The sequence below is a fragment of the Bufo gargarizans genome, chromosome 9 (genome assembly GCF_014858855.1).
Source record: "Bufo gargarizans isolate SCDJY-AF-19 chromosome 9, ASM1485885v1, whole genome shotgun sequence".
NCBI lineage: Eukaryota > Metazoa > Chordata > Amphibia > Anura > Bufonidae > Bufo > Bufo gargarizans.
This window is the reverse complement of record NC_058088.1, coordinates 15,981,065-16,005,520: the sequence shown is the minus strand read 5'-3', so window position 1 is coordinate 16,005,520 and position 24,456 is coordinate 15,981,065. Positions and strand designations below refer to the sequence as shown.

Sequence of the window (24,456 nt, the reverse complement as noted above, 5' to 3'; positions counted from 1 at the left end):
ATTATTCCTACCCCTGGCAAATTTTGACTTAGTTACTTTTATTCAACCAGCAAGTAATTTTATGACGGGAAATGACATAGGTGTCTCCCAAAAGATAATAAGACGATGTACAAGAGGCATTATTGTGGGGAAAAACCATTTCTTAGCCTTTATTTACATTTGAGCAAAAAGTGTCCAGTCCAAAATTATTCATACCCTTCTCAAAAATCAATAGAAAAGCCTTTATTGTCTATTACAGCAATCAGATGCTTCCTATAATTGCAGACCAGCTTTTTGCAGGTCTCCACAGGTATTTTTGACCATTCATATTTAGCAATGAGCTCCACATCTTTCAGGTTGGAGGGTCTTCTTGCCATCACCCTGATCTTTAGCTTCCTCCACAGATTCTCAATTGGATTCAAGTCTGGACTCTGGCTGGGCCACTCCAAAACGTTAATGTTGTTGTCTGCTGACCATTTCTTCACCACTTTTGCTGTGTGTTTTGGGTCATTGTCATGCTGAAATGTCCACTGGTGCCCAAAGCCAGGTTTCACTGCAGACTGCCTGATGTTGTCGTTGGGAATCCTCATGTATTGCTCTTTTTTCATGGTGCCGTTTACTGTGATTAGGTTCCCTGGTCCATTGGCTGAAAAACACCCCCAAAGCATTAGGTTCCCACCACCATGTTTGACAGTGGGGATGGTGCTCTTTGGGTTGAAGGATTCTCTTTTTTATGCCAAATGAAGAAAACATCATTTTGACCAAACAATTCAATTTTTGTTTCATCTGACCATAACACAGAAGACCAGATGTCTTCTTCTTTGTCCAGATGAGCTTTTGCAACGGCCAAGCCAGCTTTTGTGTGCCTTATCTGGAGAAGTGGCGTCCTCCTTGGTCTGCAGTGTGCAGTGTCCGTTGGATTGTCTGCCTTGAGACATTGCCACCAGCAGAGCCCAGATTCACCAGGATGGCCTTGGTGGTGACCCTTGGTGGTGTCACCTCTCTAACTATCCTCCTGGCAGCACAGGTGTCACTTTTGGCTTCCGACCACGTCCTGAGATTTTCCACAGTGCGGAACATCTTGTATTTTTTGCTCAAATGTAAATAAAAGCTGAGAAATGTTGTTTTCCCCCACAATAATGCCTCTTGTACATCGTCTTATTATCTTTTGGGAGACACGTATGTCATGTCCCGTCATAAAGTTACTTTTATTCAACCAGCAAGTAATTTTAAATCAAAATTTGCCAGGGGTATGAATAATTTTGGGCAGCACTGTAATTAATATTATATATATATATATATATATATATATATATATATATATATATATATATATATATATAGTTCTTTTTTGTTTTATGACTTGTATTTATTATACCTTTTATTTATATGTGCTGTAATTCAAAATTACAATAAATAAAAAAAACTATTGTGTCCCTCGAGTTGTGCACCAAGATTATCTGCAGACACAGATTAAAAATAATAATTAAAAAATAATTTTGGGGACGTTTTTCCAATTTTAAGGTGACCGTTAAAGGGGCTGTCCAGCTTCCAAATGTGTTCAAATACCCCCGGTCACCTCTCCTGACATGTCTGTTTTAGTAAATGGCAGTATTTCCCACAATATAAGAATTCCAAGGCTTTTCTTTTAAGCTAGTGTTGTGGTGTTCCCCTTTTATTGCTACTACAATAAATTGACAACTGGCTTCTACCAGTATGGATGGGGGGGTCCCTGCACACTGCCATTGTCTGATCAGTGCAGACTCTGTAGGGACACCGCCTTCTTATCAGAGGATTGGTAACGCTCAGCTATGAATTTATTCAGAAGTTCCTAGGTGGAATAACAGAGGAACAGCCCAACATAATTCTAAAAGAAAAGATTCTCTAGAATTGTTATTTTGTGGGGAATGCGAGGATTTACAAGTCAGGAAGGCCAACGGGTCTTCTTTAAAGGGGTTGTCCCAATTGGAGAAGCCACGTTCAGACTGAAGTCACCCCAGTGGCCTGCTGACCTGGAGGTCTGGGTTCTCTAACCCCCAAGTAAATTCAGTGTCAGGCCTCTTTCACACTAAAGTTATTTTTTCCCGTTTAGGGGCCGTTTTTTGCATTCCCTATAATGAACCATTCATTTCAATGGGTCCGCAAAAAAAAGGAATAAGCTCCGTATGCATTCCGTTTACGTATTTCCGTTCCGTTTAGAGATTGAATATGTCCTGTTATATGTCCCGCAAATCACGTTCCGTAGCTCCATTCAAGTCAATGGGTCCGCCAAAAAACAGAATGCATCCGTATGTCTTCCATATCCGTTCAGTTTTTGCGGAACCATCTATTGAAAATGTTATGCCCAGCCCAATTTTTCTATGTAACTACTGTATGCGCCATGCTTCCGTTTCCTATCCGCAAAAAAAACTGAAACCAAAACGGAACGGAATCCTTACTGAAACAAAAAAAAAAAAAACGGATTTGCTAAAAACGGCCCGCAAAACACTGAAAAGGCCATACGGTCATGTGAAAGAGGCCTCACCCAAAGCCCACCGACTCTGCTTTAGCCAGCAGAGGAGTAATCTGAGCGGGCAAACCCCGGCTTGTAGTCCTCCTCTTACATCAGAAAGTCTTCTCTGAGACTGGTCAGGTTCCACTTTAGTTTCTGTGGTGATTGCTGTCGCCATCTGCTGGCCGTCAGGTAGAACGTCACATTCCGTCCTGTAGAATAAAGGAATAGACGGCATCCAGTAAAAATGTAGTGACCTGGAGCGGTGGCAGCTACAACCTGCAGAAGGAGATGTTACCGGTAGATCCTCAGGCTCTGCGACAAGAACCTAGAAGAGAAGCTGAGGCGCGGGTTCAGCATCTTGTCATCCTCATCCGACATTAGCTCCGGCAGTGTGTTGTCAAACTTCTCTGCAAAGACAAGATGTTAGACTGAAGCACACTGGACCCAGCAGATCAGTACTGTACTGGTTTCACTGGGATTTCCAAAAGGATAACACCTTCAACATCCACTGTAGATCATACGCTGCCCTTCATCGCTGGATGCCCCTAGAGTTGACCACGCTCTTCAACAATTTACAAATTCCTAGTTCCCTCTAGGGGTAGGTATAGCCATAGTAAGAGGTTTCCTTTATTAAAGAGACAGTTCTGGGGGTTAACCCTTACAGTCTCAGTTTACATTTCAGCCAATTGCATCGTGACATATATTATAACCAGGACCTATGTGTCCGCACAGCATGGAGTCTGGAACCAATTAAGGTCATGTAAAGAGCGGGAAGTTTAAGGGTATGTACACCTTCAGGGGCATTTTTTACGATAGCATTTTACTCACTATTTTCCTTGAATCCAGTCATCTGGCAGCTCATATGTAGCTCTTATGTCCTGACCTCATAATACTTATTTAAGGCTGAGTTCACGACACCGTTTAGATTTCAGTTCTTCTGATCCGTCAGGAGAAAGGATGCATGCAGGACTTTTTTCCCCCGGTCTAAAAAAAAAAAAAAACGGATCTCAGACGGAAATGGCTCAAATGGATGCCAACTGAGGCAAAAGGATCCTTTTTTTTGTTTTTTACAAGATCCTGTTTGTTCTTTTTCCTTTTCTTCTGATGGATCAGAACGGAAAGCTAAACAGTGATGTGAACTCAGCCTATGCTATATTCTTATCAGTTTGATACGAATTGAGCTACAATGGAGTGATTGAGGTCAGGAGACCAGAGATGAGAGCCGTCAGATGACAAGATTCAGAAAAAACAAACTGACAGCTTGCAAAAAGACTGCTTTTTAACCCTTGTATCTCAGAAACAGCTGAACATTTTTAATAAATAAAGACCAATTGAGAAAATGATTTAAAGCCCCAAATTAGTCAAATGCAATCAATAATAAAAAATAAAAAAAATTGCATTGAAGGTGTTGATAATCTTTAAGAATTTCCTTGAATACATAAAGTCCCCTATGATTATATAGGAGATGTTACAACCTTGGTATATCCTTGTATAAGGCTTAGGCCTCGTTCACACTTCAGTGTTTGGTCAGTGATTTCCATCAGTGATTTGTGAGCCAAAACCAGAAGTGGAGCCTCCACAGACATGAGGTAGAAGGGAAAGATCTGCTCCTGTTCTGTGTTTAGAGTTGCACCTGGTTTTGGCTCACAAATCGCTGATGGAAATCACTGACCAAACACTGAAGTGTGAACGAGGCCTAAGGCAGACAAAAAAAATTAAATAAAATTAAGTAAAGATTGAAATTATTTGTAATATTTGCTCCCCATCTGTGGACTCTAAACACCAATAAATCTCGGCCGCGGCGTTCTCAAGGTGCAAGATGGTGGCAGTGACATGATTCACTGATTACTCTTCTGCGCTTGGACTGGACATGCTCCTTTACTTTACTGTGCATGCACAAGAGGAGGATCTGTCCAGGGACAGCACAGAAATGGGCGACTTGGGTGAATCCATCACCATGTTGCTCCTTGTGGACGCAGAGATGTCGAGCAGAAGACAACCCTGCGTGGGCTAAGTTATGATCAAATCCACAAACGATCTGCAGCACTCCTTATAGCTTAAAAAAGACTCGCTAGAGTCGAAACGTTGCGCTGTATAATGCTTGTTTTGGAGAATAAACCACTTGGCATTTTGAAACGATAAGGAGTGCTGCGGATCAGCTGTGGATTTCAACATAGGGACCCGTGAGCCAAGGCCCCACACTGCGTGCACCTACTTGCCCCAATGAGGATTATCCATCTTGAGGCTCGATGTGATGCTGTGCTGCGCCAAACATCTTTTCCCAAGTTATGACCAGACCTACAGCAGTATGCCACAAAAAAAAAAAACGTACTGCTTTCTCTATACGTGCCCATTCCCTAAAGCCCTCCAATAGTCACCTTCCGCGAGAGCGTCAGCCAACGTATCAAAGTGTTTCTGCAAAAATCTCTCTTGTTCTGGTGTCTCTGCGTTGACGTTCTCCTCCGTATCATCATCATCATCCGGCTCCACTTCAGAGCAATTGTCTGACATCAGAGAGTCCTCATCTGCAGAAAAGAACAGAGTTATGGAAATATTGGAATATTGTGAAAGTGAGGACAGACCCCCACAAGTGACCCTGAAGGAGTACTGAGCGTGAAGATTAAAAGGAGGAGAAAAGGACATGGTCCATCTTTTTTGAGGAGCTGTGGCATGGACCTACAGATTCTCTCCGCATCTTTTGTGGCCCCATAGAAATGAATGTGTCTGCATCCAACCTGGCAAATAACACGGATCAGATGCGGACAAAAAAAAATACGATGCATGAGGCCTCAGTAATAAGGCTGTGAGGGCAGATGGGCTATGGCGTTCCGAGGGGCTCGTGCCCACCACTCAATACCTAATTAGCATATTAATAAAATGTTCATTTTCTCAGGAACAGTGCAGCGGAGGGACAAAAGACAAGTTTCAATTTACTCATCAGGATCAAACTATACCAGGCTTATAGGGTTCAAGCTGGCGACTGGGCCTGCAATTACTCAATGTAATCAACACGAAAAAATCCTCAATGCAATTTTTTGAAGATTCTTTTTTTTGCTACATGCACATGACCGTATGTGTTTTGCAGTCCAAAAAAAAACAAACCAACAGATAACATCCGTATGCCATCCGTTTTTTTTGCAGATGCATTGTAAAAATGCCTAAAAATGGACAAGAATAGGACAGGTTCTATTTTTATTTTTTTTGCAGGGCTACGGAACGGACATACTGATGCAGACAGCACACAGTGTGCTATCCGCACAAAAAAAAAAAATAACGGAACGGACACGGAAACAAACATAGTTCGTGTGCATGTAGCCTTAATCATGTGACCATGGAGCGTGAGTGAAGCGAAGCCAGCCATCATTTACTGCTCCATGGACTACCGTCGGCACCGCGCTACACTGTCCAGAGCTTTGCGTGCAAACAGTCAGCGAGCGCTGCCTGATGCTGTGTGTGTCGTCAGGTCCCTCCCAGTGCATGGTGGGAAGAAGACGTGGTCCTTCTCCTGTGGACTCCATGTCAGCCAGTCGCTCACCCTGCCAGGAAAGGCAAGTATTCAGTTCTCATTAGCAGCGGCCCGAATCTGTTGTCAGTGGAGGGGGCACCCGTTATTTGAAGGGGCTGATGTCGCTGGGAGACATACATGGCAATGGATGGCTTGGAAGGGGCTGATCTGATGGCACTGGGAGACATCACATGGCAATAGTTGGCATGGAGGGGCTGATGAGGGGGCAGCTGATGACATTGGGGGGGCTGATAAGTTATAGAGTACTCGATTAATCGTTGGATTAAATCAGTAGAATACTCGATTACTAAAATAGTCGATAGCTGCAGCCCTAGTGGTGACAGATGCTATTAAAAGGGCATCTGTCAGCAGTTTTGTACCTATGACACCGGCTGACCTGTTAAATGTGCGCTTGGCAGCTGAAGACATCCGAGTTGGTCTCATGTTCATATGTGCCCGCATTGCTTAGAAAAATGACATTTTAATATATGCAAATGAGCCTCTAGGAGCAACGGGGGGGGGGGGGGGTTACCATTACACCTAGAGGCTCTGCTATCTCTGCAACTGCCGCCCCCTCTGCACTTTGATTGCCAGGGCCAGGTGTGATGAAGTCCTTCACCATCTGGTCCTGTCAATGAAAGTGCAGAGAAAGCAGAGCCTCTAGGTGTAATGGTAACGCCCTCGTTGCTCCCAGAGGCTCATTTGCATATATTAAAACATCATTGTTCTCAGCAGTGCGGGCACATATGTACATGGGACCAACACAGACGTCTTCAGCTGCCAAGTGCACATGTAACAGGCCAGCCAGTGTCCTAGGCAAAGGGCATCTGTCAGCAGCTTTGTAAAGTGTCACAAAGCTTTCAATAAACTTTTATTACCTTAGAGCGACAAAAGAAATAGATTAGTGAGGGTCCGAGTGCCGAGACCCCCCCCGATTGCTAGAATGAGGAGGGAGAAGCGCGCACATTGCAAAAGACAGAATCAATAGAGAGTCTATGGGCTCATCTTGCTTCCATCTCCTGCAGCAAGGAGTGAGAGACAGCAGGCTATGTAAGAGCTTCTCGCTCCTTATTCTAGAGATCAGCCGGGCTCTCGGCCCTCAGACCCTCACCCATCAATAAATTTAACATGTCTGTAAGGGCTCTTTCACATCTGCGTTATTGTCTTCCGGCATAGAGTTCCGTCGTCGGGGCTCTATGCCGGAAGAATACTGATCAGGATTATCCTAATGCATTCTGAATGGACAGTCCGTCCTTCAGGATGCATCAGGATGTCTTCAGTTCCAGAACGGAACGTTTTTTGGCCGCAGCAAATAGCGCAGCATGCTGCGCTTTTTGCTCCGGCCAAAAATCCGGAACACTTGCCGCAAGGCCGGATCCGGAATGAATGCCCATTGAAAGGCATTGATCCGGATCCGGCCTAAAGCTAAACGTCGTTTCGGCGCATTGCCGGATGCGACGTTTAGCTTTTTCTCAATGGTTACCATGGCTGCCGGGACGCTAAAGTCCTGGCAGCCATGGTAAAGTGTAGTGGGGAGCGGGGGAGCAGTATACTTACCGTCCGTGCGGCTCCCGGGGCGCTCCAGAGTGACGTCAGGGCGCCCCAGGCGCATGGATGACGTGATCGCATGGATCACATGATCCATGCGCATGGGGCGCTCTGACGTCATTCTGGAGCGCCCCGGGAGCCGCGCGGACTGTAAGTATACCGCTCCCCCGCTCCTACTATGGCAACCAGGACTTTAATAGCGTCCTGGGTGCCATAGTAAAACTGAAAGCATTTTGAAGACGGATCCGTCTTCAAATGCTTTCAGTACACTTGCGTTTTTCCGGATCCGGCGTGTAATTCCGGCAAGTGGAGTACACGCCGGATCCGGACAACGCAAGTGTGAAAGAGGCCTAGTCCCAAATCCAGATTCCTTTCAAACGTACCATCTTTCAGGTTGCCTGCAGCCATCTCTACTGCATATGTCTTCCATAGGACATAAAGGGGTTTTCTAGGACTACAATACTGACAGCTGGGGTTGCTGGGAGATGGACCCCCAACTATCTGAGGGTGAGCTGACGGCACTCCGTGCGCTGCTTCCGTTTCCCCTTCACTGATTACCAAGTACAGCTCCATATTTTTGGAGTCACTTGAATGGGACTGCAGTACCAGGTAAATCCAATATCGAGGGTATGGCGCTGTACACAACCATGGATACAAATGGATCCACTCATGGGATGTAAGGAGTAGAAACTCACTGCAGTAATGGGCTAAATCTAGTAAATCTAGAAAAGGTGTGTGACCATTGTTAGTAATAATCCAGTTACCTGGGTCACCGCCTGACAGCAGTCCGTTATTGTGCAGGTCACTGCCCTTGTCGAAAGTCCGCTCTTCAACAGAAAAATCGCTGAAAGACAGGCAAGAAAACAAAGTTATATATATACACACACACACACACACACACACACACACACACACACACAGTCCTGTCCCCCCCAAAAAAAAAGAAGTTCACACACTCAAATATTTCGCCTTTAGCTTTGATTACGGAACGCATTCGCTGTGGCAGTGTTTCGATAAGCTTCTGCAATGTCACAAGATTTATTTCCATCCAGTGTTGCATTAATTGTTCACCAAGATCTTGCATTGATGATGGTAGAGTCTGACCGCTGCGCAAAGCCTTCTCCAGCACATCCCAAAGATTCTCAATGGGGTTAAGGTCTGGACTCTGTGGTGACCAATCCATGTGTGACACTGATGTCTCCTGCTCCCTGAGCCCGATGAATCCTGGCATTGTCATCTTGGAATATGCCCGTGCCATCAGGGAAGAACAGATCCATTGCTGGAATAACCTGGTCATTCAGTATGTTCAGGTAGTTGCTGACCTCATTACTGGAGCACTTACTGTTGCTGAACCTAGACCTGACCAACTGCAGCAACCCCAGATCATAGCACTGCCCCCACAGGCTGGTACAGTAGGCACTGGGCATGATGGGGGCATCATTTCATCTGCCTCTCTTCTTACCCTGATGCACCCATCACTCTGGAACAGGGTAAATCTGGACTCATCAGACCACATCACCTTCTTCCATTGCCCCAGAGTCCAATCTTTATGCTCCCTAGCAAATTGAAGTTTCTGGTTTTCCTCACTGATTAGTGGTTTTCTTACGGCTACACAGCTGTTCAGTCCCAATCCCTTGAGTTCCCTTCACATTGTGCGTGTGGAAATGCTCTTACTTTCACTATTAATCATAGCCCTGAGTTCTACTGTTTTTCTTCGCTTTGATTTCACCAAAAGTTTAAGTGATCACTGATCATTCAGGATTTTTTTCCCGCCACATTTCTTCCTCGAATACGATGGGTCCCCACTATCCTTCCAGTTTTTAATAATACGTTGGACAGTTCTTAACCCAATTTTAGTAGTTTCTGCAATCTCCTTAGAAGTTTTCTCTGCTTGATGCCAGTGATTTGACCCTTCTCAAACCCTTTTCCACGACCGGGAGATGTGTCTTTCGACATGGCTGTTTAAGAAATGAGAAGCAACGCATGGCACCAGTTGGGGTTAAATAACTTATTGCCGGCTGAAAGATAAATCGCTGATGTAGTAATTATCCAATAGGAGACTCAGAACTATTTGCTTAGTTAAATCCAGGTGGCGACTTTTTTTGGACAGGCAGTGTATATAGACACAGTATGTGACTGGTGTGACTACTGAGAGTAGGTGACGTAGTCCTGTTGCGACTACATGTAGAGGAACAGTAGGGGGAAGAAAGGGAAAGGGCGGACTGGCCATACAGGGAAATTTCCTAGCAGGCTGATGCCCAGGAGACCGCATGGGCCCTCCTCAAGGCCACTAACTGGATAACTAACAATCTGATGCTCTCAGTAGTAATTAATGCTAGGGGCATCAGATACTTATGTGCCCGGCCAGATGCTGCAGGTACCCTCCTGAACTGAATCGCCATCCCCAGAACGATCATACAGTTGAAAACTGCAGTGGGGAGGCAGTATTTTGTGCTGCACTGTGGTATTTGGTCTTGCTGGGGTAGAATTTTGTACTACAGTATTGCTGGCCCCAACTACTTCAGTTTGGACCCACATGGGGCCTCTTTTTTTAGGTTTTTGTTCCAGGACCAATTTAAAGGCCATGTACTCCTTTGGAAGCAAATATATATATATATAATTTTTTTTATTTAATGATTCCATTTTACTCATTTGAGGCTAAAAATCTATTTTTCAATTGGTCTATTATAAATAATCAGCTGTTCTGTCAGAAAGCGTTAACTGTTTTTCTAAGGCCTCCTGCACACGGCCATATGGCTTTTTCAGTGTTTTGCAGTCCGTTTTTTATGGATCCGTTGTTCCGTTTTTTGTTTCAGTTGTGCTTCCGTTTAGCTTTTCCATTCCGTTTATCCGTATGGCGAATACAGTAATTACATAGAAGAAATTGGGCTGGGCATAACATTTTCAATAGATGGTTCCGCAAAAACGGAACGGATACGGAAGACATACGGATGCATTTCCGTATGCGTTACTTTTCTTTTGCGGAGCCATTGACTTGAATGGAGCCACGGAACGTGATTTGCGGGCAATAATAGAACGTGTCCTATCTTTCAACGGAAATGAAATGCATACGGAATACATTCCATTTTTTTTTGCGAAACCATTGAAATGAATGCTTCCGTATACGGAACACAAAAAATGGCCCGTAAACTTTAAAAAAAAAAAATGTTTGTGTGCAGGAGGCCTAACTGTGTGAATGGTACTTTCACTTTGTGCCGGTCATCTAATAACCCTTATCTGTAGATTACTAAGAGGTCATAAACACTTGTTTAAGCCACATTCTTATCAGTAAGATAAGGATTGAGCTTTAATGAGGGTTTTTAAGGTCTGAAAGCAGAGATAAGGAGCCCATCAGCTCTGTACAGAGAAAAAGGCTCAATATTTGTAATAAAGACAAATTGAAAAAATTATTTTTAGGGCATAAATGGAGTACAATGCACTAATAATAATAAAAAAAAATTATAATTGCCCCCAAAAGGTGTACATAGCCTTTAAGTTTCTAGTCCACCCCTGGGGGAAAGGGAAGGTCAGTGCGGTGACCACTGGGACACAATTTCCGATACTACAGGAGGGAATAGTACCCACTTATACCCCCAGAGCTGGCAGTGTAATTACCTTTCTTCCTGCTGAGACATGTGCAGAGATGAAGGGTAGAATATACCATTGGACCCTGAAGACAGGGACTGAATGTCTGTGTCTTCTAAAGCTGAAGACGCCTCAGTGATGAATGTCCTGTTGTCTAAGTCGTCGTTCCCGTTCTCAGACTGTCAGAAGTGAGAAAGTTAAAGAGAGTCAAATCAGGACTGTGGTGTTTAGGGAGAGCAGTGGACAGATGCTCACTGACACTTACCTCCAGCAGATCCTGCAGACTCTTGGGTTCGATGTCTGTGGTCTCGTCTAGGAAGGAGTTCTGCCCTGGCTCATGATTTGGGGTACAGCTCAGATCATTGCTGTTCAAGAAATTTCGGATCAGGACCGTGCTGTCACTTTGGGCCCATCGTCCTTGTGGCCGATATTGATTTTGGGAGAGGACGACCAGGGGTTCATTCTGTTCTTTATCCTATGAAATATAAGAAGAGATGGAACTAGTACCCATAGTTATGAGATTCGCTAGAGAGGTGGGGCTTCAATTCTTGGCCAGTCCTGAATAAACTCATAGCTCAGTGCTGTGTGAATACTGTCTACGGCTGGGATCAATTTGGGGTGCAGATACACAAAGACTGGACACCAGAGATGCAAGAATGGTAACATGCTACTAAACCACCCACCCCCACCCCAACCCCAACCCTGCATTGCTAAGAGGTATCAGAGCTGCTTGGAAAAATGTCCCTGACCAGAAGAATTACTCTTGGAAAGTGTTGAGACCCAGCTGGTGTTAAGTCTTATAGGCAATGCTCCCTGGGAAATAATATGAAATGTATCTCTCCTCCAGAATAAAGAAAAATTGTCTAGTGCCACCTATAGGAAATTACCCTGTAAATCAATTCCCTTGAAAAAGCTATGGACATCTACAAGACCACAGACCTCTATCTGTAGGCGTTCTGTCCCTTATCAGTACAGAGTATTGTTCAGGTTGGCTGGGTGAGTTGCCATTGAAGCATCTCTTGGAAGGTCTGGGATCTTCTGGTGGAGAACTAGTAGGTGTAGGGAGGTAGGCCAGGCCATGCATATTGTTTCCCCATGATGCATATCAACTCTCCAACAGAATGAAGAAAACTGGAGCCAAAATTGTGCTGTCTACAGATGGGAGACTGGTTTAGCTAATCCCAAATCCATATTTCAAGGTGCTTTAAAAAAGGTCCAAACATTGACTTATTGGGTATTTAGCCAGGAATGTACACAGATCTCATAGGGCCCCATAGCAAAACTTAGTATGGCCCCCCCACACACACTTTCCCAGTATATGTGCTTCAATCACTCCCAGGCAACGCAAAGTGCAATTCCCTAGATTTTTTATAAATTTAAAAAAAAAACTTTTTTTTTTAAATTAAGCAGACGAAATTTATAATTGAAAAAGTTGTAATAAAAAAAAAATTTAAAAAAAAGGCACGGTTGGCTTCACCCATTTTATCTGACTTCTATGTCAGTAAAGTGATACATGGGTGAATACATATGGCAGTCCTACTGACCATCATATTGCTCAATGTATTCACGCCAGACAACATATACATTGATAAATCTCCTGTTCCTTTCTATTACAAAGCTGGCTGCCTGCAGCCACCACTAGGGGGAGCTCAGCGCATAGGAATTTATGCAGTTACATTGACTGAAAATCATCTGCTTGCACCGAGCTCCCATTAGTGGTGGCTGCATGACAATGAAGTGTTTTCATACTGGAAAGAGATGGAATTCAGCTCCGGGATCCCCTTCCCATGGGCCCGAAGCAGTCGCTTGGCCGGACTCCACTGAAATTGCGCCACTGCAAATAGGTGGCACTAGCAAAGCAATTCTCTTCTTTCTGGTGGAGACTATCATTATCATATCCAGCGTTATATTACTAAAGACATTGCAGTCCAGACGACACCCTCACACCTGCCTGACTTACCAGTTTTCTCGCCCACAGCGGCAGTTTCCCATTGGTCTGCAGAAAGGTACAATCTGGAATAAAAGAAAAACTCACATTTTTGTAAAGTTTTTCCCCCGATTTTAATACCTCATAACAGCAAAAGTGATGCATTACTGTGTATATTACTTGAATGGAGCGAGTACTTGCAATTACACTAAGTCACCGCTCCACAGCGTGTACTGACCAGGAAGTGGCGCTCCATGCGGGCCGCTTCGTCGTCAAAACAGCTGATCGGCGGGGTGCCTGGATCACTGCCGATCTGATATTGATGGCCTATTCTGACAATAAGTCATCAATATATATGGCAGGACAACCCCTTAAAAAAAAATTGTACAGCCACTAAGTTAATCAAAATCGATCTGTATAGCGCCACCTGACGTTTGTTATTTTTTCTTATTTCTCCATCTTATTTCTGGACGCACATACTCAGTTCCATCCTTCAACCGCCTCCTGAGCTGTGATAGTAAGAGAGCTGCAGCAGGAAGGACACTCTCCCCGAGCTGCAGCAGGAAGGACACTCTCCCCGAGCTGCAGCAGGAAGGACACTCTCCCCGAGCTGCCAGCTTGATATAAATCTAGCAGAGCAGTGAATGGGGAGATCTCAGGATCCATGTGAGGTACAGGGCTGGTTCTGGCTTTGTTGGAAAGGTATTGTCATGTCCTGTATGATGTCTAATGGGATAACCACTTTAAAGATCACTCATCAGCAGGATCACCCCTATTAAACCAGTCATATTGCCTGGAAGGGTTAATCCGTCTGATTAAAAGGATACCTGCCTTATGTAAAGAGAGTAAAAATGCTTCAGTGCACTGAGGGGCATGGCCAGCACGGGAAAGCTGAAGTGCACCGACGGTCTCGACTCCGTGCACTGAAACCTTCAGAAACGCCACAGCCAATTTTCACAAGACAGGTATCATTTTTATCAGCAGGATCAACCCAACCAGGAAGTATGCCTGGTTTAACAGGGTCACTTCTACATGTACTATTTAAAAAGGCAGGGCTTGGCAACCTCCGGTACGCAAGGTGTTAAACTACAGCTCCCAGCATGCTCTTTTCACTTCCATAGGTGCTTCGAGAACAGCCAAGAATGTATGCATGCTGGGAATTGTAGTACCACAACAGGTGGAGTGCCGGAGGCTGCTGACCCCGGCTTTAAATGGGTCTGCCCATCTGGGACAACGATGGTATATCGCTAGGATACGTCATAGATGTCAGATAGGCGCAGGTCCAACTATGGGACCCTGCTCCTATCTACAGAATGGGTCCCCTGAAGTTAAGGAGCGTCTTCTCCATTCATTGCTATGGGAGTTCCAAAAACAGCGTCGGCTCTGCTATTTACACAAGTCCCATAGCAGTAAATGGAGAGGACACCGCGCATGTGCGCCGTGCATTCCAATCACTCCGGGGGAACTGTTCAGGACATATGAGTGAGTCCTAGAGGTGGGACCTGCACTAATCTGACAACCCCTTTAAGAGGTTAGGTAAAAACTTGCTGCCGAAAAAAGTGATAAGGGACGAGGAGGTGACCATTTACCTTCTTCCAAGCCGTCGTTTACTGGAGTTTGTGGCAAGGGCTCGTCAACATCAATGCTTCTATCGAAGAACAAGTCATCGTGGGAGCTCTCATCCAAGGGGCCAACCATGAAGGTCTCCCTCCTGGGAAGAACATAGGTCAGTAATGGTCAAAGAGTGACTGAAGGGCTTTAAGCAGAGCGGAGCCAAGGCATCTCCATATGGGCAAAGGTACAAGGAAGACGGGCGGCTTAAAGTGGGTTGTCTCAACAGATATGGACAGTGGTCATCATTGTGAGGCAACCCCCTTCATGATCTGGTTGGTGCTCTCAACCCACCTGTTATTAACCAGGGACCTTGCATCCACAGGTAGGTTGTTCTTCCCCTCTATGGCCGTCTCCATCAGCTGGTGCCTCATACATGTGGTCATGACCGGGTCCAGCTGCCAGACAAATATGCAGCTGCAGAGAACAAGTGACGAGATTACAGTCATCAGAACTAGCAGCGGAGTACCATCCTTCCTTTACTTAAGGGGGACTCTCCCGACGGGTCAGTTTTAGTAACTTTTTGCATTCCCCATGTAGCCACAATCCTGAAGCCTGACCTTGGTGGCACATCCTAGCCATACGCTACCAACGTGTTAGATAGGCGAAAGGGCATTCAACAGTTCAAAGCAGCACCTGGATCTGAATACTTTTGTAATTACATTTAATAAAAAAATTTAGCATAGCCACCAAGTTATTCACTTAAAACTTTCTGTATAGCGCCACCTGCTGTTTGTTTTATTCTTATTTCTCTGTCCTGCTTAATGAAAAAGGTCGCACATGCTCAGTTTCACCGTTCACCTGCCTCCAAAGCTGTGATAGAGAGAGAGCGCTCTAGCAGAAGAGACTCTTCCTGAGCGGCCAGCTTGATATAAATCTAGCAGAACAATGAACGGAGAGATCTCTGGATCCATGTAAGGTACAGGGTTGGTTCTGGCTGTTAGAGGTTCTCATGTATTATATGATGTCCGATTTTAAATTTTTACATTAGTCATGGGACAACCCCTTTAAATCTTTCCCTCAATAGTAAAATTGTCTAGGCGGGTCTTGTCTTTCGCTGTCGGATAACCCCCTTTTTAATACAGGGCCCCCAGCGTTCATATAACTTCTCTATACATTCCCCTTGTGTCTTTTCCACCTCCAATTTCTCTAAATACACGAGTTGCCTTAAATGAGGCCATCAACACTCCCCTATCCGGTAGTCGGGCATGGATTCATTATTTAAGGGCTCTTTCCCACAATCGGATGCCATCTGTGGAATCCGCTGCGTGAAAGACAGCCAAGCCCTGCTCCAGGACAGCAGAGACACGGAGCATTAACATGATTGATAACGCTCCATGCCTCTCTGATCTTTTTACTACAAGATCACAGCGAGATAAAGTTGTCACCGTGATTTTGTAGTAAAAATATCAAGAGAGGCACAGAGCGTTATCAATCATGTTAATGCTCAGTGTCTCTGCTGTCCGGAGCGGGGCTTGGCTGTCTTTCACGCAGTGGATTCCACGCACGGCATCCGCTCGTGTGAAAGAGCCCCAAGGAGACACTTTAATTCTCTTGCCTATTTCTCCATGCTTGCTGTAAAGGAGGCCTCACCCTCTCGGAGCCAAATATCTTCCACACAATGGCTCCCCTCTCACAGCATAAAATCTCAGCGAGAAGCTGCATCCCCCCCCCCCCCCTCCCTTACCATTTACTTTATTACTGTATACAATATGTGTTACTGGCTTACTGTGGGTACATTTAAAGGGGTAATTTAGTAACAAAGTTACCCCCTATCCAATGGACAGTGGATAATTAACAGATTGTGGGGTCCAAATGGTTGAACCCCCACCAATCTTGAGAACAGGTTCTGTACCACTGTCCGGATGGGGCATCAAGTCAAGCATGTGCCCTGCAGCTCCATTCGTTCTCCATGCTGGACATAAAGATCAGGGATCAGTGAGGTTCCCAGCAGTTGGACCCACACCGATCACTTAGTTATCCCCCATCCATAGGGGGATGACGTTCAGTTACGGAATACCCCTTTAAATGCTGGGTTTACGCGCTCAAAGCTGCCGCATGTGGTTAAACCCGTATTTAAGGCTCCAGACCTGTCTCCAGACACTGTGATCAGTCTTCGGCAGTCACTGGTAAACGTCATGTCGGTGACAATATCTGGAAAGAGAAGATCATCATCAGTCTCCACAGTCAGGGTCGATAAGACAATTTAAATTACATGTTCTCCCGGCATTTCTTCTGCTTGGATTTCAGTGTGCACTTTGCGGAATCTGCCACCCATTGTTTTCAATGGGAAATCTGCACCGTAATTTATACTTGGGTTAGCTCAACAAGGCGAAATCGGCAGTCAGATCCGCAACATACAAACTGAAAAATCACTGCAGATTTCCGAAAGTTAGGCCTGGATTTCTGCCCTGGATTCAGACGTAAATACCCAATGTATTACTGCATGGGCGATTATCCTTCAGCGATAAGTTATTTAACCCCAACTGGTGCCATGCGTTGCTTCTCATTTCTTAAACAGCCGTGTCGAAAGACACATCTCGTGGTCATGGAAAAGATGTTTGTCTGTTTGAGAAGGGTCAAATCATTGGCATCAAGCAGAGAAAACATCTAAGGATATTGCAGAAACTACTAAAATTGGGTTAAGAACTGTCTAACGCATTATTAAAATCAGGAAGGATAGTGGGACCCATTAGGGGTGGGCGATATGGCCTAAAATCTATATTGCGATATAATTTTAAGCATGTGCGATATGCGATATATATTGCGATATATTGTTTTCTATATTGGGGGGGGGGGGTGGGGGTGTTTAAATTTTATTTATTTTTTACTTTTTATTTATTAACTATTTGCCTCATTAAGGGCTAGAACCCTTGTCATATTCACCCTAATAGAGCTCTATTAGGGTGAATAGGACTTTACACTCTCCCTGCTGCCCTGTGCATAGTGCACACAACAGCAGGGAGCTGACCATGGCGCCAGCCTCTCATGTGCTCCCCCAGCCTCTGATCTGCCCCCCCCCCCCGCAGCCTCTGATCTGCCCCCCCCCCGCAGCCTCTGATCTGCCCCCCCCCCGCAGCCTCTGATCTGCCCCCCCCCCCCCGCAGCCTCTGATCTGCCCCCCCCCCCCGCAGCCTCTGATCTGCCCCCCCCGCAGCCTCTGATCTGCCCCCCCCCAGCCTCTGATCTGCCCCCCCCCCAGCCTCTGATCTGCCCCCCCCCAGCCTCTGATCTGCCCCCCCCCCCCAGCCTCTGATCTGCCCCCCCCCCAGCCTCTGATCTGCCCCCCCCCCAGCCTCTGATCTGCCCCCCCCCCCAGCCTCTGATCTGCCCCCCTTCTCCAGCCTCTGATCTGCCCCCCTTCTCCAGCCTCTGATCTGCCCCCCTTCTCCAGCCTCTGATCTGCCCCCCTTCTCCAGCCTCTGATCTGCCCCCCCCCCAGCCTCTGATCTGCCCCCCCCCCAGCCTCTGATCTGCCCCCCTTCTCCAGCCTCTGATCTGCCCCCCCCCAGCCTCTGATCTGCCCCCCCCCCCCAGCCTCTGATCTGCCCCCCCCCCCAGCCTCTGATCTGCCCCCCCCCAGCCTCTGATCTGCCCCCCCCCCCAGCCTCTGATCTGCCCCCCCCCCAGCCTCTGATCTGCCCCCCCCCCAGCCTCTGATCTGCCCCCCTTCTCCAGCCTCTGATCTGCCCCCCTTCTCCAGCCTCTGATCTGCCCCCCTTCTCCAGCCTCTGATCTGCCCCCCTTCTCCAGCCTCTGATCTGCCCCCCTTCTCCAGCCTCTGATCTGCCCCCCTTCTCCAGCCTCTGATCTTCTCCCCAGCCTCTGATCTGCCCCCCTTCTCCAGCCTCTGATATGCCCCCCTTCTCCAGCCTCTGATCTTCCCCCCTTCCCCAGCCTCTGATCTGCCCCCCTTCCCCAGCCTCTGATCTTCTCCCCCAGCCTCTGATCTGCCCCTTCTGGTAACGCAAACCCCCCCCCTCCCTCCCCAGTATTAATCATTGGTGGCAGTGGCCACAGGGTCCCCCTCCTCCCCCCCATCATTGGTGGCAGTTTGCAGTTCCGATCGGAGCCCCAGCAGTGTAATGCTGGGGCTCCGATCGGTTACCATGGCAGCCAGGAGTCACGCTGCTGAAGTCCTGGCTGCCATGGTATGTTAGTGAGCAGAGAGCAGCATCATACTCACGTGCGCTGTGGCCGCCGGTCGCTCCTTCTCATAGGTCTGTGCGGCGCATTGCTAATGCTGTAAGCATTAGCTATCCGCCGCACAGACCTATGAGAAGGAGCGACCGGCGGCCACAGCGCACGTGAGTATAATGCGCTGCTCTCTGCTCACTAACATACCATGGCAGCCAGGGCTTCAATAGCGTCCTGGCTGCCATGGTAACCGATCGGAGCCCCAGCATTACACTGCTGGGGCTCCGATCGGAACTGCAAACTGCCACCAATGATGGGGGGGAGGAGGGGGACCCTGTGGGATATGGCCGGCACATTCATTGGTAGTGCAGTGGCCACAGTCCCTCCCCTCCTCCTCCTACTCTGTCCTCATTGGTGTTCAGCGGCAGCCGCGCACAGTGGGGAGGGAGGGACTCCCTCCTCCTCCCTCTGCTGTGCCGGCCGGCTCAGGAGAAAATGATCATATCGCGGTCCGGCGATATAGGCGATATGGCGAAAATCCATATCGTGGCCCAAATTCATATCGCATATCGCCTATATCGCCCATATCGCCCACCCCTAGGACCCATCGTATTCGAGGAAGAAATGTGGCGGGAAAAAAATCCTGAATGATCGTGATCGGCGTTCACTTAAACGTTTGGTGAAATAAAATCGAAGAAAAGCAACAGTAGAACTCAGGGCTATGTTTAATAGTGAAAGTAAGAGCATTTCCACATGCACAATGCGAAGGGAACTCAAGGGATTGGGACTGAACAGCTGTGTAGCCGTAAGAAAACCACTAATCAGTGAGGCAAACCAGAAAAAAAAAGGCTTCAATTTGCTAGAGAGCATAAAGATTGGACTCTAGAGCGAATGGAAGAAGGTCATGTTGTCTGATGAGTCCAGATTTACCCTGTTCCAGAGTGATGGGCGCATCCGGGTAAGAAGAGAGGCAGATGAAGTAATGCCCCCATCATGCCCAGTGCCTACTGTACCAGCCTGTGGGGTCAGTGCTATGATCTGGGGTTGCTGCAGTTGGTCAGGTCTAGGTTCAGCAACAGTAAGTGCTCCAAGAATGAGGTCAGTGACTACCTGAACATACTGAGTGACCAGGTTATTCCAGCAATGGATCTGTTCTTCCCTGATGGCACGGGCATATTCCAAGATGACAATGCCAGGATTCATCAGGCTCAGGGAGCAGGAGACATCAGTGTCACACATGGATTGGCCACCACTGAGCCCAGACCTGAACCCCATTGAGAATCTTTGGGATGTGCTGGAGAAGGCTTTGCGCAGCGGTCAGACTCTACCATCATCAATGCAAGATCTTGGGGAAAAATTAATGCAACACTGGATGGAAATAAATCTTGTGACACTTGCAGAAGCTTATCGAAACAATGCCATTGCGAATGCGTTCCGTAATCAAAGCTAAAAGCGGTCCAGCAAAATATTAGTGTGTGAACTTTTTTTTTTTGGGTGGCGACTTTTTTTGGGGGACAGGCAGTGTATATTACAGTGTGAACAGAGCCATATATTTAAAACGTGTCTGTACCGCTCACTAGAATAGCCCTTTCTATTGATGGGAGTGAGGGAAATACGGAATGCACACAGGTGTCCGTATTTTCTCCGAAACATGGACGCAGCTGTGTGCATGAAGTCTAAGAATGATAAATGTGTGGGCGAGAAGCCAATGCTGACAGACAGGGAATAATGCTAGCTCCTTAGTCTGCCCCCCCTCCCAAGTCTGTCGTCAGGACACCCCAAACAGATAAGATAGCCGATCCTGCCAAAATCGGCAGGTTCGGCCGACTCTTATCTGATGTGTATGCCCATTACAATGGTCTTCTTTCTGAAAAGGAGAGACCTGGTAACAGAATAGGGCAGCAATGGGGATATCCTCAGCTGTACTGTGACTGTCAGCAGAATGCAGACTGACCTACACAGCAGCTTGTACTCTGCATACAGAAACAGGCTGTAATGAAAGCGTATGAAATACAAGAAACCAACCGGAGTGTCCATACATCACCGCCACACATTCTCCAGTGTGTAGGTCGAAGATAGAGATGTTCTTATTGGAGCAGCTGGTGGCAAAGAATCTTCCCGATGGATCCATCTGTACCTGGAGATTAGAGGCAGCGTCATTAGAAGTCATGGAAGGGTCCCGCTTATCGATCCAAACATACAATGGACCATCTTAGGGAGTAGAAGCATGACAGGGGGTTTAGGTGACTCCTAAACATATTTCCTTTTAGGATGTGGCTATAGGTGGACCCGCGGACTGCCGCAGGCAGTGAACCCTTTCCGGAGGACTGAGCGCACTCTAGCAATACATGGAAGGCTCATTCACAAGAATGAAGGCCGTGGAATGGTTCATTGCTCCTCAGTCGCTTCCTCCATCATTAGCTGATCACTGGTGATCGGCTTCGTGGTGAGGGCTTGTGGCTCGCTGCATTAGTGATAAAAGGCAGTTTTAGAAACAGTGGGGCAAAATTATGAAAAAATTTTAAGAGACAGTGCAAACTGACTGATCCCAGTGGCTGACATTGGAGGATAAATGGCGCACCCTCACACCGTCTAGTCCACCTGCTAGTCGGCCTACATTAGAAATTTGAGCATTCTTGGTGCACAACGTCGTACCTGGAGCCATGACCCTTTCTGGTAGATCCCACCCCTTTCCACCCAAGCCACATACCCTGGTCTGATCAGTCAAAGAGGGTGTAAAGCCCGTACGCTAGGAAGTCTTATTCCCAGAGCACACCACCTTAATCCATATTTCTTATATTTAAAGGGAACCAGTCACCTACCCAGACATGTCTGTTTTATCATCTATTTGCATAGATATGTCCTTTACGTCGATATGTAAAGCCTGTATTACACTGCCCGATTTTTCAGATGAACGCTCGTTAGCAATCATCTGGCAATGTAATACTGCCGCAGACCGCCCAGTGAACGGGCTCGGGCGTTCCAAATCTTATGACATGTTAAAAAACTATTGTTTGCAGGTGGTAGATCGTGGTATCTAATAACAATCTGCCACTGGCAAACAACTGTGCAGCATGGGGACGAGCGATGGCTCCTTCCTGTGCTGCACGTAATAGGAGCGGCCTCCTCCGCTAGCGAGCAGGCGATTGCCAGGAGGGAACAATTCTCTGTAGTGATAGCTGTTAAGGAAATAAACAAATAACTAAAACTAAAGACATACATGCATAAATTAGAGGTTTTATTGAATCTTTTCCCTCAACAATATGGATCAATCTGTTCAGCTTCTTCTGCTCTATAATATGGTGCTTTCAGATTGCATCGCATTTTGTGGCGACAGGTCCTCTTTAATCCCGTCCAAGACGGACCAGCTCCACAGGACGATCATATTACACATGTCAATACAAGTCTATGGAGAGGGGTAGGGGGGAGGAGTGAGAAGGAGCACGCACAGACAAGCAGACTACTGGAGCTATATGGGCTGAAATATAAACTTACTAAGTGCTTTATTCAAGTTTTAAAGTGGGCTCATCGGAGCCCATACATTCTAATACTGTACGGAGATGAATCTCTGTACAGTATTATTCTGATGTTCTCAACGAAGCATCCGAAGCTCGCTTCGATCAACACTACTGATGACCTATGCTCTGTATAAGGGTCTGACACCCAGAAACCCCGCCAATCAGCTGTTTGAGAAGGCACCAGAGCCCACAGTAGCGCCACGGCCTTCTTGCAGCTCACCAAGCACAGTGCCGTACATTGTATAATGGCTGTGCTTGGTATCACAGCTCAGCCCCATTTACTTGAATGGGTCTGACCTGCGCCTAGGCCATGTGACCGATGAACGTGCCGTCACTGGTCTATTGAAAACTGAGAGATGGCTGAGGCACTACTGCGAGCACTGCTGCCTTCTCGAACAGCTGGTCAGTGGAGGGTCGGGGTCTCAGACCCCCACTGATCAGATACTGATGACCTGTCCAGAGAATCGGTCATCAGTATAAAACTCCAGAAAAACTCCTTTAAGTATGCAAACCAGAGACATCTGTTTCGGGGTTCCTGCTCTCATCAATACAGATCAGGAAGAGAAACAGTACCCCACCCCCTTCTCCGAGCTGCATCAAAGCCAACCAGTACCCTGCTCTGTATAGATGAGGGCAAGAACCCCAAAACAGCTGTCTATAGACAAGAGGCTCTAGTTTGGCCGGTAAGATCTAATTGGTAACACCAGGCAATGATAACTGAGAAGCCACATGTATACAAGACTGTGGATGGCCACCTACCTTCAGCAAGGCTCCTCCGCTAGCAGAGGCTTTCAGAGCCCTCTCCTGCTTCCCTGATGAAATATTGTACAGCCTGTAATAAAACATCACTGTAATACATATCATACAGCCTGCAGATAACCATACCGCCGCTGTGTAATAAACTGTGCAATGCCTTGTAAAAGATAGATCACTTACCTGATATTTTTATCCTGACAGGCGACTGCTGCAGTCTTCTGAGAGACGTCAACGTCCAGGTCATACAAGGTGGTCTTTTCCACGACATGGTGCAGACGCACAAAGCCAATCCCATCGGGCAACTAAAAACGAAGACGCAAATTGAACCGAAAAATCCAGAGGACTGAACCCTGACATTTACAGAATCGGAGGCAGTCATGGACCTGGGGTAACAATCCGGCCAACAACGATATTGCATCTGGAAGGGGACCCAACCGGCTGCCAGACATCTCTAGCGCCAAGTTCATATCTAAAAACCTTGGGGCTCCATACAAAAATCTGAAAAAGGGCATCACTCCACCATGACGTCATTACCCCGTATGATTATTTTGGTCCCGCATCTTTTCCTCCTTGTGTTGATTTCCAGTTGCTCTGCCTTAAAGAGGTTATCCAACCCCTAAAATAACTACCCTACTGCCTGGGCCCCTCACACTGGTTTTACTTACCTTGCTCCCCGGCTGCATCTCCCAGTCGCGTGGATGAAAACATCAGATTGTCAGGGGGGCGGCTAATAGCAGGCCGCAACGGGGGATGAGCCTCCCTAGCATCGTAGGTGATGCTAGGGAGGCTCGTCCCCATCGTGGCGTGCTTTTGGCAAGGCAGGTACAATCAGTGTGAGGGGCCCAGGCAGTAGGGGATGCATCTTAGGGGCTGGATAACCTTTTTAAAGGGGTGTTCCAGATAAACCAAAATAATTGACAGCAGGATCAATGGGGCTTAAAAATGATGCTCCCTGGGTGCCCGCTGCTCTCTGCTGGACATGACACACAGAAAACGCCTTGAAATGCCGCTGAGGCAATCATTTGCTGTGGTGGGTCACTGCTTTGTTTAGCTGGAACATCTTTTGAATCCCAGGGCATCCTGTGTCATAGCCCCCCGACCAAAGGGTTAAAAGGTCAAGATCACAAGATCCTCAATCCTGGCCATTAGCATGAACAGGAGGTTGAAAGTCATTAGACATAGCAGCGAGAGGTTTTATTCATATGCAAATAAGTTGGAGCACCAGGAGGCGGGTCTGAATCCTTAGAGCACTGCTCTGTAATGACACTTGTGCTTTGCACACTCCCCATTGATTGACAGGACTAAACAGCAGGCTGAGGGCAGAGCGGTGTCTTGGCTTAAACATAGAGTATATGTACTATAGCTTCACCACACCGAGATCTGCTCAGAAAGCTAA

The 24,456-nt window shown here is 46.8% G+C and overlaps 1 protein-coding gene across 1 annotated transcript in view; it reads right to left on the bottom strand.

The window, feature by feature from the left end:
• The window catches only part of WDR62 (WD repeat domain 62), a 42,052-nt gene that overhangs the window by 6,054 nt on the left and 11,542 nt on the right, over positions 1-24,456 (bottom strand). Inside the window, exons 15-27 of the mRNA XM_044305784.1 lie at positions 23,241-23,362; positions 23,064-23,136; positions 20,812-20,923; positions 16,740-16,803; positions 14,944-15,066; positions 14,628-14,749; positions 13,072-13,124; positions 11,377-11,586; positions 11,142-11,290; positions 8,291-8,370; positions 4,852-4,998; positions 2,769-2,880; positions 2,583-2,682 (exon numbers count right to left, since the gene is read on the bottom strand). Coding sequence (XP_044161719.1) covers positions 2,583-2,682; positions 2,769-2,880; positions 4,852-4,998; positions 8,291-8,370; positions 11,142-11,290; positions 11,377-11,586; positions 13,072-13,124; positions 14,628-14,749; positions 14,944-15,066; positions 16,740-16,803; positions 20,812-20,923; positions 23,064-23,136; positions 23,241-23,362 — 1,467 coding nt within the window. The remainder of the gene's footprint in view (positions 1-2,582; positions 2,683-2,768; positions 2,881-4,851; positions 4,999-8,290; positions 8,371-11,141; positions 11,291-11,376; positions 11,587-13,071; positions 13,125-14,627; positions 14,750-14,943; positions 15,067-16,739; positions 16,804-20,811; positions 20,924-23,063; positions 23,137-23,240; positions 23,363-24,456) is intronic.